Here is a 13,799-nt window from a genome sequence, read left to right on the forward strand (position 1 = left end):
ATATGCGAGGAAAAGACGACACGGGAGCTTCTCTTCTATACGAAATACATGAAATTAGTTACCGAAGAGGTCGGGTATACACGAGAAGGTATTAGGGGACGAGACTGTTAAGGGCAATATTTTAATGAATCCAAAATATCGCTATATAAAGATAACATTTAGCAAAACATAACACCTTTTCTTTTAACTAAAAAAATGTTGGAATTGATTTGGGCGATGTTCACATTAAGCGGCAGTGAATTGGGGAGAGTGCACACGCGAGGCTACATTAAAGAGTTTCGCACAAATATCTTGAAAGTGAAACTTCTAAAAAAAAAATATATATATATAATGCTTTTGGTTCAATGTCAAACTTGTAAGAATCGGAATACTCGCGTTCTGCCCGACGAACAAATTCTTTGAGTTTTCAAGTAATATTCTCCGGTAACACAAAGAGAAAGTGTTTGCTGTGAGTATCTCTGCACCTGAAACGGGATGATGTCTTATTCTGGAGCGGCCGCAGGGACGGTTGTGCGCACCGATACCACAGAATGGGCAATATCCGGTATCGGGGGGGGGGGTATACAAAATGAGTAGGAGCCCGAGCTATACAAAGACATAATAGAAAGTGAGGACGTAGTCCGGTTCACTTTAGTAACCCTGTTCTTTGTTTACGAATAATTCCCTCGAAGGGGTAGATTCTGTTCCCGTTCCAATGGAGTAGAGTCTTTAGTGCTTTGCGTTTCCCACAAGCGTTATAGTCCAAGTACCCCTAAACACCACGTATGTGCCATGCTTTAGAAAAATAAGTTGAACGTGCTTTTTGAATGGACATATTCATAAAATGGGCATCGACGATGGTCTGAGAGCTTCAAGGCAGCAGGTTTGACAGCAAATGCAAGATTACAGGGGTCCGTTCATCATGGGGGGGGGGCTGAATATATAAAATCCAATGTCATTGTGCATTATTATCAGCAAACCCCTTCTGCAAGAAGAGATGAGCTGTGCCCTGTATAACATATCTTCACTGATTAAACTATACATTATGCAGGGCCAGCTCAGCACATCTTGCAGGAGAAACCCCCCCAGGGTTATCAGCCATAATGCTGACAAATGTATCACTCTGTACCTGAAACCACATCGCTGTTATGCTAAATACATTTGTGTCATTTCGAGCCATGATCATTGTTAAAATGGATACAAATAGCCATAATGGCTTCTAATTACAGGGTCACAGAGTTCGGCTTCCCCGCTATCTGCCGCGTTCACAGGTTTCAATTACATACTGGAATAAAATCTTAAAATGTGTTCCGTTTACAAAACGCGCCTCTAATTGCCACTTGTTCTCGACAAATGCTCTTGAATTTGCAAGAAGAAAAAAATACGCTCCAGATGTGGAATCTCTACTGGAAGGACGAGCGCAAGAAAAGGTTAATTGGTATCTGGCAGCTACAGCTGTGCGCTCGGCGCGTTGGGCAACGTTACCTGGCGCATCTTTCTAGAGAATGCAAGATTTATTGCCTTGCGTACAAGTACTTGATCTTTCCAGGTTGCTTCACTCGAGAGGCTTGGCGCGGTAACTGCTCCCAGAGAAAGCCGCAAGACATATTAATGATAAACCTGATTCAGCAAAGTTTCCCGTCTCATCATGGAGCATCGAACAAGGGCAAACACGTAGCTAGGGGCCAAATCAGAATAAGAGACGGGCAAACTCTCTAACGCATGAGGGGCCCAACACTTCAGAGCTGTATCTCAGGTGAACTCCCGCTGCTCCGCGACACGTCCATGGTGTTGGTTTTCTTGCCATCTTTAGTATTTTATTATTGTAGCCCATAATCCTCATAGTTTTTGCAGAACATACCAGGAAAGATTTTAAGGAAGACCGTAATTATGTACACCACGGAAAAGCAAAGGGAGAAAGGAGGCATGAAAGGAACATTCAAATATGTCAAGGGTTTAAATAGTGGAATAGTGAGGAGTAGTGTGCAACAATTCTACTTGACAGAAAGAGTAGTGTATACCTGAAATAGACTTCCAGTGGCGGTAGCAAACACGGTTAACGATTTAAATAAAAACCTGGAGTTTGCATAAAGCCATCCTAAATAACATGTAAAAGTGATTTAAAAGGGCAGATTGGATAGGCAAATTGTTGCTTTTATGCCATCACAATACTTGCTGATATCATTTATAGCTCTAAAAGTTCCTTTTTGGAAGCCAACCTAGGATGTACTTCCGATAAATTACACCAGGTGGCGCCGTTGTAGCTACCTGTTACCTGTTCTACTTTTCTTTTATCCCCAAATGATTTGTCCTGTACGGTACGGGAAGTGATACATTTCTAAAGCATTTCAAACTGGGGAAGAAATCCACAGAAAAGGACAGCGGCGTGGGGGCTCTCACAGGACTGAGTAGCACACAATATGCCAGCTGGCACAACTCATTACAAACCACTGACAGAGTGCAGTCACTGTCTGATAAAATAGCCTTTGTTACGTTTTTAAAATCCATTACATAAGCACATTACGCTGCGATTACCATGCCGTAGAATCTCACTTAGAATGTACAATGCAATAATTGGAATGATTTAGCCGCTGGGAGGTACAAGAATTTATTTTAGATTTCACGCTGGAATGTCATTTTAATTAATTAAATGGCTAAATTGAATTTCTCCCACTAGTACTTGGCTGCTATCCCCCTTTAATGACTTCAATGGTTCCCCTCTTTGCAGGACGGAGAGACCCAGAAGATCCCGTCCTCCTCCTTCTGGCCTGTTAGCAGGAGAGGGAATGAAGTGGGCTCTGTATCCCTCCGGGGACCCATGAAGAAGAAGACTGGGGACTCTGTGCTGGTGGAGCACTAAGGCTCTTCCACAAAGTTTTTTCACAATGTCTCGTCCCCTCTCAATTGAAGCTCCGCACCTTGGGCTACAAAACCGTGTCACCTTTATGAGCTGCAGGTGCCCTTGCTGTGGAACACACCTGGTTGGTGTGCAAATTCCCAGTTGGTCTCTTCATGGGCAGCATTGGGGACATTGCCTCGCACTGGCGGTACAGTTACATAAGAGTCTTGTTCTGTGGTTACACCCGGGTGCTCTTTATTGTCTTCCTCCTGTGGCTACTATTTGGGACCCTGTTTCTCGTTATTTGACCCTTAGCTCCCCGATCCCTTGGCTGATACACTGCTGCCTGCCTTGACCTGGGCTGCCCGGCTTCGGTCCCTGGGATAGCCCCTCGGTACCTCATTATCGGATCAGCTCCTCTTTCATATTTTTGGTGCCGGACCCCAATACACCAGAACCACCAAGAGAAGATTCTCTCTAAAAGAAATATGCTGCACCCCAAAGTCCTTTCTTTTCTTGGGATGGTTGTGTGCGGTCCTCGTATTCCTCTCACAAAGTCACTGTTACCTGTGGTTATTTTATTCTTCGAGGATGTTAAGGTTCTGAATTTTCTGCATCTTTTTTCAGAGGTTATTCCAATTTTTCTGTCACGGCGGCAGCGTCGTCCTTATACACACAGTGTCTGTTCTTCTTATGCCGCCAGCTTGTAAATATTTTGTATTATAAATAAAAAACAATAATATTTTTGTACAAAACAGATAATCCAACAAAAATATTGTTGTGATATTTATTTATAATAGAAAATGTTTTCTGTTTTGAATAAGAATCCAACTTCAGCATCGTCTAGTGACTGCAGGGTACTATGCTGAGCTCAGGCCCAACATTCCCCAGCTTTTAGGCATAGCGTGTGAGGGAGCAGACCTCGGCTTCCGCGCTCCCTGATCACTATGTGCCAGCGATGGATGCCAAGCGCCGGGGTGTGATGTCATATTTCTATGACAAATGTTATTCTGTTCCGGGTGACTCTGGTTACGTTACTGTACTTGTGCATGTATGTGTACTGCCGTGTTGGAGTCAGTATGTCTATAAAACATTCTTGGTGCTCAAACACCACAATGAGCTGATTCTTTATGGCAATTAAATGAAATCTTCGATCTAGACTTTCATAAGTCAGAGTGTCCAGCTGGGTGATTAAGACTGAGCCATTCTAGTGTTTCCCCACAGGCAGTATGATAAGGAGTGAGAACTCATACAAACGGCTGATATGCAGCTGCCTGAAAACATTATATTATGGGTCAAAAACTAGAAACATTTGTTCAAAAGAATCGGCGCAATGTGTTGGAAAGTTTCGTTTAGTCTGATGCGAGGAATAAGAACCGGTTGCGGTTCCCCTTTAACTGCACGGAACGGCTCAATGAGGATCTGGCCCCGCCCCCTCCACGTGACCTCACTCTGCTATTGTGCCCACAATCAAAACAAGATTCTGGGACCCCCACCAAGGGGGGATCTCAACGCGGAAGTTTATGTAAAATATCCTAACATCACAAAATCCAATGAAAAGCAACAAGGGTCTTCAGCGGCTGTATCTGCGCATGCGTGAATGCAGGAGAGGAAGAATCAGTAGTTGCAGAGTGAGAATTACAAAAAGGTCGAACATCACAAATCCCCTGCAGCCCCCACCCCGTTTCCTCTATAAAGCCTGAGAGCAGGAGCAGGGAGTAAACAAGTGTGAGGAGCAAGCAGGGTGCAGAGCAATGGGGGTGAAAGAAGCGCAAGGGTTTCCACTGAAGGGAGGGCACCTTCCCGCAGGTGAGTGGGGTGGCAGGTTAACCCTTGCACAGAACTGGGGGGTATTATGCTGTTGCTGGGTCTCAAGAGTCTTAAAACTTTTACAATTTACCTTTTTGTTTCTGTACCCACTACGTGTATCCTGTTTTCCCCCTTTGTACAGCGCTGCAGTGTATGGTGGTGCTATTTAAATCAATAAATAGTGCAAATATAGTGTAAATATGTGTTTATTCCGCCTTCCTGTTAAGTGCGTGTAAGGGGAGGAGGGCTGCACCTCCTTTGTGTAACAATGTTTCCAGTGCACACTCTTTACTGAACGCACTTGCTACGTTAATATGTAACGGGTATAATGACATCACTTATTGATATGGCGCCATCATATTCCGTAGTGCTGTTTCAACTTGATATTTTGCTGTAACATCGTAAGGGTTAAGAATGAATTTCCGTCCTGTCCATGGCATTTATTTCCTTTTGCCTGTGGCTTTCCTTTATATAAGTTTATATAGCGCATGCAGTAGCTGTCTCTGCGGGCTGGCGAGGGATTTCTCTCCTCCCTCTGATCGCTCTGTGGCGTACACGCCGTGCTGTACACGGGCCATGCGTGTCCCTCTAGCGGCAAAGTGTGAATATGGTTTGTTTGCGGGGTTATGGAACTTCTTGCTTGGGTTTTATGCAAAGATTCTTCTTGCTCCAGCAGACCACGGCTGCCTAAGGGCCACGGTGTGGAACACGCAACGCAACATGCACTGGCTTCCGGTGTCTGATTTATGTTACTAAAACCTGCATGTGCCGTGCTAGACGTGCCCACCTCTGAGGATAAGAGCGGACATGTCTTATTCTGCGCCTCCGGCAGGGCATGTCCTGGCATAAGATTGGTTACTGAACAGGCCTGGGCTTGGAGCCTAAATGTTCCTTAGTGTTTATTAATTGGGACGTCTTCTGTAAAGGTTAATGTTTCCGCTTTTTCTGTTGCAGTTAAAGCTGGTGGGATGAGAGTCTCAAAAAAACAAGGAAATGAAGAAAACAGCGCTCCAGAGAAAAACGTTAAGAAACCCATAAGCGAAAAGCCAAGGTAGTGCATAATGTGGCCCTTCTCCTCTCGTCATGTCATAAAATCGCTTGCATGATCGCTTATGGCTATGATGTCATGAAGATCTGCATTGTGGCCAATGGTGAGGCTGCTGGTTGCCTACGGAAGTCTCCATTATGTTTTAGGCCGCGGTTATGGTCTAATTGGGATAGTACTCTGTCATGGGCTATTAGAATAGAGTGTTCCTTTGCAGTGGAACATATTGTAAGGATTATTGTTTGCTCGTCTGTAATACATGTAGCTCAGCAGATCGCTGTTTCATAACTATTTTTTTTCTCTCAGCTCTTTTATGAACATGTCAAAGCTGCAAGCAATGAATCTCCTGGCAGGAGCCATAGAGAAGGTACATTCTCGTCCATTAAGCGGGTCTGTTTATGTTTCCAACCGCCCCCCCCCCCGTAACTAAATGCGGTTGCATACATGTCTGCATTTAAGAGAAGGGGAGGAAATGCATAGGTATTTACATGAAATGCAGAAGCATCGTGGTTAATATGGAGGTTTTGTGCCGGTACAGAATTCTGTTTTTTGGGGGGTTTTTTGCCTTGCAGGCGACGTGTAGCATAAGTGCGTGTTATATTCCTCCAGCGCTGGTTCACATGATGGGTCTATAGACTCTAAGCAGGGATTTATCTGTTGTGTACTGGCACCCGTCTACAGACTTGCACACTCACACCAACACTCACGCTCAGACCCTTGTACATACACGGCCATGCTAACACACGTACTTATGCTCTCGCTACACCCTTTGGTATTTGCAAGCTGCCTCTTGCATTGTCTTGCTTTGCGTGATTGGCCCAATGTTGGATGTTTTGGACTGGCCCTGGGGGCAATGGTGGCACCAGGAGCCCAATACATGATCCATATGCATACATTTGCCGCAGCCACCACATGCATATGCCCAGATGCATGCGCATAAAACCGTACCATGTGGCATTGAACACCCAACTGTCTAGGGCTTTTCTGTGGTGCTATAACTGAAGGGTAACTAATGTTAGCATTAGAATCATATATTTTTTTTTGTCTTTGTAGCTCAGCTATGAGTTTCCGGCAGAAGCTGCCCACCTGGCTCACCAGAAGCCACGGCCAACATTGGAGAAGATAGTCTTGCCGAAAAGGCTCTACATCATTCATCAGCCGCGTAGATGTTAGATAAAGCAGGTTTTGTTATTTTGTATTATCGGTTCTGCTGCATCTTGTAGATTTTTTTTCGTAAAAGGACCCTTATACATGGTTTTTGTAATATGTAATAAAGCACTTAAAGAACATGAATCTGACTCGTATGACTCTCGTATTGGTTTTCACTTCTCGCTAATGCTTTGTCCCATGTGTGGTTCTGTAACAGAAATACCGCTTGACCTGCCAGGCAGCCCTACATCTTAGTGGAAGAAGATGGTACTTAAATTCAAGAAAATCCTTGACATTCAGCTACCAATAGTCAACTATTTACCAAGCAAGTCGCCTGGAAGAAAATGTTTGGTTTTTGCTTCTGGTAAAGGGGTTGTGTGATGTGATTTCAAGGAATGGCCACTAGAGGGGGCTGACATCACAGGAAACGCTTAGTATGTATGAATAACTTCATAAACAGTCTGATGGATGCAGTCAGTGGCATTGCAGGAGACAAAGTCCCAAAATATGAGAGTGCTGAGAATAACAATGTAATGCCTAGGTATGTATCACCGATTCCCTGCCTCTGTGGTCATTCCCATGTTTTGGCTTCTTGCAAAAGATAGTCATTCGAAGTAGAACTTTGTCTCCTGCGATGCTGCTGCCTGCCTTCATCACACTGCTTCTTTATAAAGGTATAAATGCTGCCAAAAGTTCTAATCAATCTTACGTTCCATAATTAGTAATTTAAGACTTGCAAAGAAACTCAAAGTTTTCTGTGACGGATCAGACTGCGCTGAATACCTGGAGAGAGCTTCTTTTGAAGACTTTCCAAAATACCCAGTGTGTTAAAACATGTGACAACTGTAAACCCCAATTATAAAAGTTTATTGGTGCTTCAGGACAATATCCTGCGCCTTTTCTTTGTGTCTCTTAAATGTGAAAATGAACAAAGGAAAAGCCTGATCTCTTTCTGGTATAAGACTCAAAGTAACTTTAATAGCATGCAAGCAAGAGATTTCACAACCTGCAGGATCAGCCCACAGCTTGTTCTTCAGATCCAAAAGGATCGTTTTCTGTCTTAAATCCCCAGTAGGGGGAGCCTCCTTCCTTACATATAATCCTTCCTTGCTTAACCTTGGACCAACAAAGGAAGAGATATAAAGTCACATAAGCATTTGGGACCTCAGAGCTACTTTATCATTACGATGTCTTTGTTTAACTGTCTTAATGGACTGGTTTGATGCATCCCTATCTAAGAAAGCTAGAGCCAAAAATGTTTCCATACATGGACCTCCTATGTTAAATCTCTAGACTCTCACACCCAAACTCGTCTTCAGGTACGTGTCATGGTATACAACTCAAATCCTCCACAGCCATGACCCTATCCATGGAACATGACCATCGTAGATTGGCCATGACCTTCTCCATGCAACACAACAATCATAGGTCCTCCATGACCCTCTTCATGGAATACGACAATCTGTTGCATTCCAGCTGGGTGACTGCTGAAGGTTTTAAAGACTTTTGCTTTTGAATACAAGGGATCTGGGGGATTGCATTGTAGTTCTGTTTTGACTTTGCATATTTGTTCATTCAATCAACAACTTATAATGCATACTCATTACTCTTAGACAAGGTGATCGGATACTCTGTTGCTTTTCAATATGCCATTGAAATGCTTTTTTTATTATTGTAAAAATTTAATAAAATATAAACATAAAAAATGACTTTTTTTTTTTTACAGGGTCAATCTCTATATATCGCCACCCTGCAGTCTGGGGCAGTTACTTCTCTACAAAGTTCAAGAATGTTTGTCAGATGTTACACGTTTCATTCTGCATTTAATTATCCGATTTCTGGCCGGGTCCGGTTGCAATGAAAACAGTAAATGAAGTGTAATTGTAATACGATTTCAGTGTTGTTTTGTGGGATTTGATAGCAGGGGTTGGGGTAAGAGACAGTTAGGTTAGTAGGAAGTGTGTTTGTAGTTTTACCTTTCCAGGGCTCTTTGAAATTGTGGCCAAAACAAATTCTTTTATTAGCCCAGCAACAGATTATTATCTTCGTCCAAACAAGAGCCTGTTTCCTCTTGATATCAATGAATGCTGAACTTTTCAAGAAGCGCTCAGAGAAGTTAATGTCATGAGAGCTGCAGAAAAGCTATTTTTTTGTTGAAAAGGCCAAATGACCTCAATATCTTAAAAAAAAAAAAAAAAAAAAAAAAAAAAACTTAACACAAAATACGAAATATAAAAATTATAAATAATTTTAAATATTTCATTAAAATATTATTTTTTGATATATCATTTTAAAGTTATATTTGTTGCCTCTGACATCCAGATAGTAAAGTGAGATTTATAGATTTTACTTTAAAAGGAGGTTTAACCCCCAGTCCTCACTCTCCTAACCCCCCCTGTCCCTGGAACTTGTGTCATGTGTATGTTATATATATATATATATATAAGGGAAGATCTATGCAGTGACTTTCTAGATGTATATAATTCCAAGAAATGTATGTACCCAGTTTTAGATGCGTCCTTACATTCTTGACAGTTGCAAATATAGCTGTGATGGGTCCCAGTCCTCCATCAGCTTACATTTTATACATGTTTGCAGATAATAATGTTTAAAAGGGACCTCCCTCCATCATATGATAGCTTCGAATTTGAGCGTTATTTATTTTGCAAATGCATAGGGGTATTCTGCAGACCCCCCATATATGGGGGATTTGCCCCATCCCCCATATAGTTGTAGTACAGGAGATGTGTTTGGCCAAACAGTATATGAGAAGATTGAGCCGGTTCAGCATTGAATTTATTGTATCGAGTTTACATTACAATATTAAACACAAAGAATAATTGTACAGATTTTTTCAAATGGATCATTAGGTATCGGATTTTATGTAGACAGTCAGCATTGGATGAATGTAAGAAACGTTTTTAAAAACTCTTGAATTGCCTGCTTTCTTCCCTCCCGGGATATATATTTTATTCTTCGGCAGCTGCACTTAGATATTATTGGCAAGCTTAAATAGAAACATTTACGAAGTAGCTTCCAAAGGACTCTTTTTTTTTTTTTCCCGAGACGTACTTTGATCTTCATAGAGTTCAGCTACTCCTTGCTGTTTATTGAACAAAGTGAGAGCAGTAAACATTGGGAGCTCCCGGACATGCTTTGAGGTGCTGCGGGAAAAGGCATCTGTGGCCCCCACTGAACAGTAACCGGTAAAATATGCATTTAGTCTGCTACAGCTAAAATTATACAGAGGCCAGACAGTCCGAGGCTCGCCAAAATAGGAATACTTAAATAGTACACATGGAGTATGTATCAAGACTCCAAGAGACCAAATGCCTCTAGTGGTGTCTTTCAGTACAGCGATGAGCTAAGATCAGGTTTATTCAGCCCTGCATTTTAATGACCAGTGGACTTTGTTGCATCACAGATTACATTTAAGTCCCCTGGACAGGGGCAGAGGCAACATTACCCCTACAATACAAGCAGGACCCCTCAAGGTGGTTCTTGCTCACAGATAGCAACCAGTCAAAGTAATGAAGTTTACTGAGAAGGTGGTAGATAAGTGGAACAGTCATTCAGAAGAAGAGGTTAATAGAGTGAGGGGATTTAAACATGCATTGGATAGGCATATGGCTTCTGAATGTGAGACAATAACATCGACTGATTAAGGTCTGAGTCAAGATCAGGACACAGGAGAGTCCTAAAGTCATAGTTTATAAGTCAAAACACAACAATAAAGTTAAGTAAACAAAGTCATTCTTTATCGGACAGTCATAGATTGAAAAGTGAATTAGTGGTTGGGAATCCAAACTATAAATCACCTTAATGGCAGTAGATGGATAAACCCAGTTGTCACTTGCAACCTGGACATTTTTATCCATGTTTAATAGAAATATATATATTATATACATAAACTGGACAATTTAAAATGCAATGAACACAACATACAGCCTTTTGTTCTCTATTGATTATGGTTAAGTTTTCTTTGATGATAATCTTATTCTAACCCTCCCAAAAGGCCAACTCACCTGGGTGTCAAGAAACTGATTTATTGCCCCGTTTGCACTTTACACAGCTGGGGCTACTGGGCCTCGTGGCAAAAAAAGGTGAAAAAAAATCCTGGGGAAAAAGTGGTCTTGAAAAATGTAAGCGTCGAATTATCCAATAAATGTGTTTTATGAAAATCGTGGGCTTTCTCGTTTGGGGGGCGCTCTTTGGTTTTATATCACAGGGTTCAACAGCCCTAATGTGTACAGAAAGAGCGAAAAATGAGTTTGTGGGACAAAATGTTAGAAAACAGTGATTTAACTCATTACATTAATAATGATCACAATGTAACAAAGTTGAATAAAAGCTCTTAAGACACTGGCCCCCGGGTGCCCCACGAGGACTGCAACGGCATATGTTTCACGTCTGATCGCTGCATACATTTATGTGTCACGCTGACTGATATTGTACATAATATTTACACGGATATAAACGAGGGGTGGTTGGGGCGCAGTTAGTTGGTTAGAATAGTTACACAGGCACCCAACGCTAACCCAAAAAACAGGTTTGTTTGGCGTTCAATTAAAGGTGCAGTTCCATGAAAACATTGATTTTACTCTCATCTTAACTATAACCCTTAGTATAGCTGTGATTTTGTTTTTCCTTTGAAGGTTTAATCAACAAAAATAAGCTTTTCAGTTTCTATGGTAACAACCTATCCATGCCTCCTTTTAGGTCACATGACGATTAAGTATCCCCAGCAAATATTATGAAAGAAGCAACATTTTACGTGATTAAATATTTTTTTCCGGGAAGAGTTTGATGATATAACAATACTAGGAACAATGCCACACGTCTTATCTTTTTCCTTATAATCTTCGTGTTGTAAAATATACACATATTCTGCTTGTGAGCTTCTGGTTCGTGTTTTATGGAAACCGTATGATCATTCTTGGTAGATAAGGCCCATGTGCTTGCTGCTCGAGAGACAGATTAGATGTAATTGAGGTTCTTATGTTTGCAATGAGCTGTTTGAGCTATAGAAAACACAGTCAGTAAGAACCACCGATTATAAGCTATGCGAAGGACTTCAGCTGTCCTGGTTAAATACTGTACGTTTTGTTACGTGCTTCGATCGTTCTCTGGACCTCTTTGACCAGGGGTGGGTTACAGAGATCTAGAAAAAGGTGAACATTCCCAGCTTTGGTTCAGCCGTCACTGTTGGATAAACTCTTTGGGGAACTTTCAATGCCCGGGTTAGTAAATAGAGATGTCATCACCATTGTTTGGTAAATGTGTGAACGAGACGTCGTCTACCAAATATTTGAGGGTTTCAGTGTGTGAGTCTGTATGGGAAAGGGCACATTGCTTTACAAATCACGGAAGCCCTCCGAATTATTTGAAAGGGAACCAACAATTTAAATGAACTCAAATGTACTTAAATAAGATATATACCTTGTTACATCTATAAAACATGTTTAGGTGGCCGATGGACCATGCAATGGGGTGTTAGATGCTTCCCGTTAATGTAGAATCAGGTTTGAACATGGGGGGGGGTTGTTCACTGTTTAGTGGGTTTGGGGGCAAGTTGAAGTCTTTTGCCCATATAAATAATCCAGCAGCCCCGTAGCGGTACTGCGTGAGCGACTGTAACCAGGAGGCGGCTGCTCAGCGGGGTCCTGTAAGGTGACCCTGCAATAGGAAACGGGGCGACCAGCGCAAGAGAGGGTGTGAGGAGAACCATGCCTGAGATTTTAAGAGTTAGTGTGAGTCTGGGGACCCCAAATGGCAATATGTCAACGAATGGAGCAGCGTTTTGGTTTCCTTGTTCTTGATGTAACTATGCATGACCTGCGCCATGTCCCGTCATACAGCGCTGCGGAATATGATGATGATGATGCTCAAAATCCAATCATAATCCCATAAATATGGCCGACGTGACTCCAACAAGCGGCCGCACGCCTGTCATTTATAGGCTGTAGGGGTCTATGCCTCTGGCGGTCCCAGCAGCTCACCTGTGTTCTCCCCAAATGTCAATTTTAAATAAAGATGTATTGTTTTCAAAGTGGGGGACTGGAGGGGGGAGGGTGGCTTTAGAGGGCCAGAGCCTTACAAACATTGTGAGGGGAATTGGAGGGCAGCCATTTTTATACATGGGGCCTTGCCCCGGGGATGACAGCTGCCAGCCCACCGGATCCTGGATTTTTGCCCCCTGGTTAGTGCCCTACCTGCCCCTGTAATCATTCTTTCCCGAACTAACAGTTTGAAGCTTCCCCCTAGTGGCCGCTGGCGATACCGCAGGAGGCGGTGCGTCGCTTCTCCCTGCGCTCCCAGAGCCGCCCGGTGGGACAGAGCAGCCGGAGGAGAGAGAGTGGGAGCCGGGGACTTCCTGCGGTGCTCCGGCGGGGAGAGAAGGACACAGACGGACAGACAGACAGACGGACACGGGGCAGCTATAGAGAGTTACAGGAAAGTTGGGGCGGAATCAGAGGAGTTGGGGTATTGCTGGATAGAGAGGAGAGGAAGCCGGCAGCGAGGAGTCTAAAGCGGGAGCTGGAAGTGAAGCCGGGGTATAAAGCCAAAGGAGGAGACTTTAAAAGTGGGTGTCGGGGGTATTAGGGGGTCTTTGGCGGTATTAGGGGGTCCAGGAAGAGACCAACTGAGGCCAGGTCATAAGATTAACCCCCTTCGCTGCCGCCGGGAATGTCACAGCAGTGAGGAAGCCAAGGTGTCCCTTGGGGTGAGGACATGTCCTGACTGAACTCCTGCTAACCCTCCCCGGCACTCACCCGGTGCCTCTCCCCCAAGTCATCTCTCATTCCCAGGACTTCAGCTCAAGGTAAGGACTACCTCTGTGTATCTGTCTAATCCAGCTAATGAATGGACTGTAACTCCCACCACCCTCAGCCAGCGTCTGGAGTGCTAACCCCCCTTTATACTAATCAGTGATCAATGTCATCATGGAGAGTGTGTATATAACCTCTTATTATAAAT

At 43.1% G+C, this 13,799-nt stretch overlaps 2 protein-coding genes across 3 annotated transcripts in view; both read left to right on the forward strand.

Annotated features, from left to right (window-relative positions):
* The first annotated feature begins 4,495 nt into the window (after window positions 1-4,495).
* Window positions 4,496-6,961, forward strand: DAPL1 (death associated protein like 1). Its single transcript, XM_053471878.1, has 4 exons — window positions 4,496-4,627; window positions 5,582-5,678; window positions 5,979-6,039; window positions 6,726-6,961. The coding sequence occupies exons 1-4, from the start codon at window positions 4,573-4,575 to the stop codon at window positions 6,843-6,845; spliced, it is 333 nt and encodes a 110-aa protein (XP_053327853.1). The 5' UTR covers window positions 4,496-4,572; the 3' UTR covers window positions 6,846-6,961.
* Window positions 6,962-13,267: 6,306 nt separating this feature from the next.
* The window catches only part of TANC1 (tetratricopeptide repeat, ankyrin repeat and coiled-coil containing 1), an 84,482-nt gene continuing 83,950 nt past the window's right edge, over window positions 13,268-13,799 (forward strand). For both annotated transcript variants that reach the window (XM_053471869.1, XM_053471871.1), the window contains exon 1: window positions 13,268-13,644. The gene's annotated coding sequence lies outside the window, so the exon portion shown is untranslated. The remainder of the gene's footprint in view (window positions 13,645-13,799) is intronic.

This window comes from Spea bombifrons, chromosome 7, assembly GCF_027358695.1.
Source record: "Spea bombifrons isolate aSpeBom1 chromosome 7, aSpeBom1.2.pri, whole genome shotgun sequence".
Taxonomy (NCBI): domain Eukaryota; kingdom Metazoa; phylum Chordata; class Amphibia; order Anura; family Pelobatidae; genus Spea; species Spea bombifrons.

Coding starts and splice junctions, on each gene's coding strand:
- DAPL1 (XM_053471878.1), top strand. CDS start 4,573: ATGGGGGTGAAAGAAGCGCAAGGGTTTCCACTGAAGGGAGGGCACCTT. Junction 4,628..5,581: donor GGGAGGGCACCTTCCCGCAG/GTGAGTGGGGTG, acceptor TTTCTGTTGCAG/TTAAAGCTGGTGGGATGAGA. Junction 6,040..6,725: donor TGGCAGGAGCCATAGAGAAG/GTACATTCTCGT, acceptor TTGTCTTTGTAG/CTCAGCTATGAGTTTCCGGC.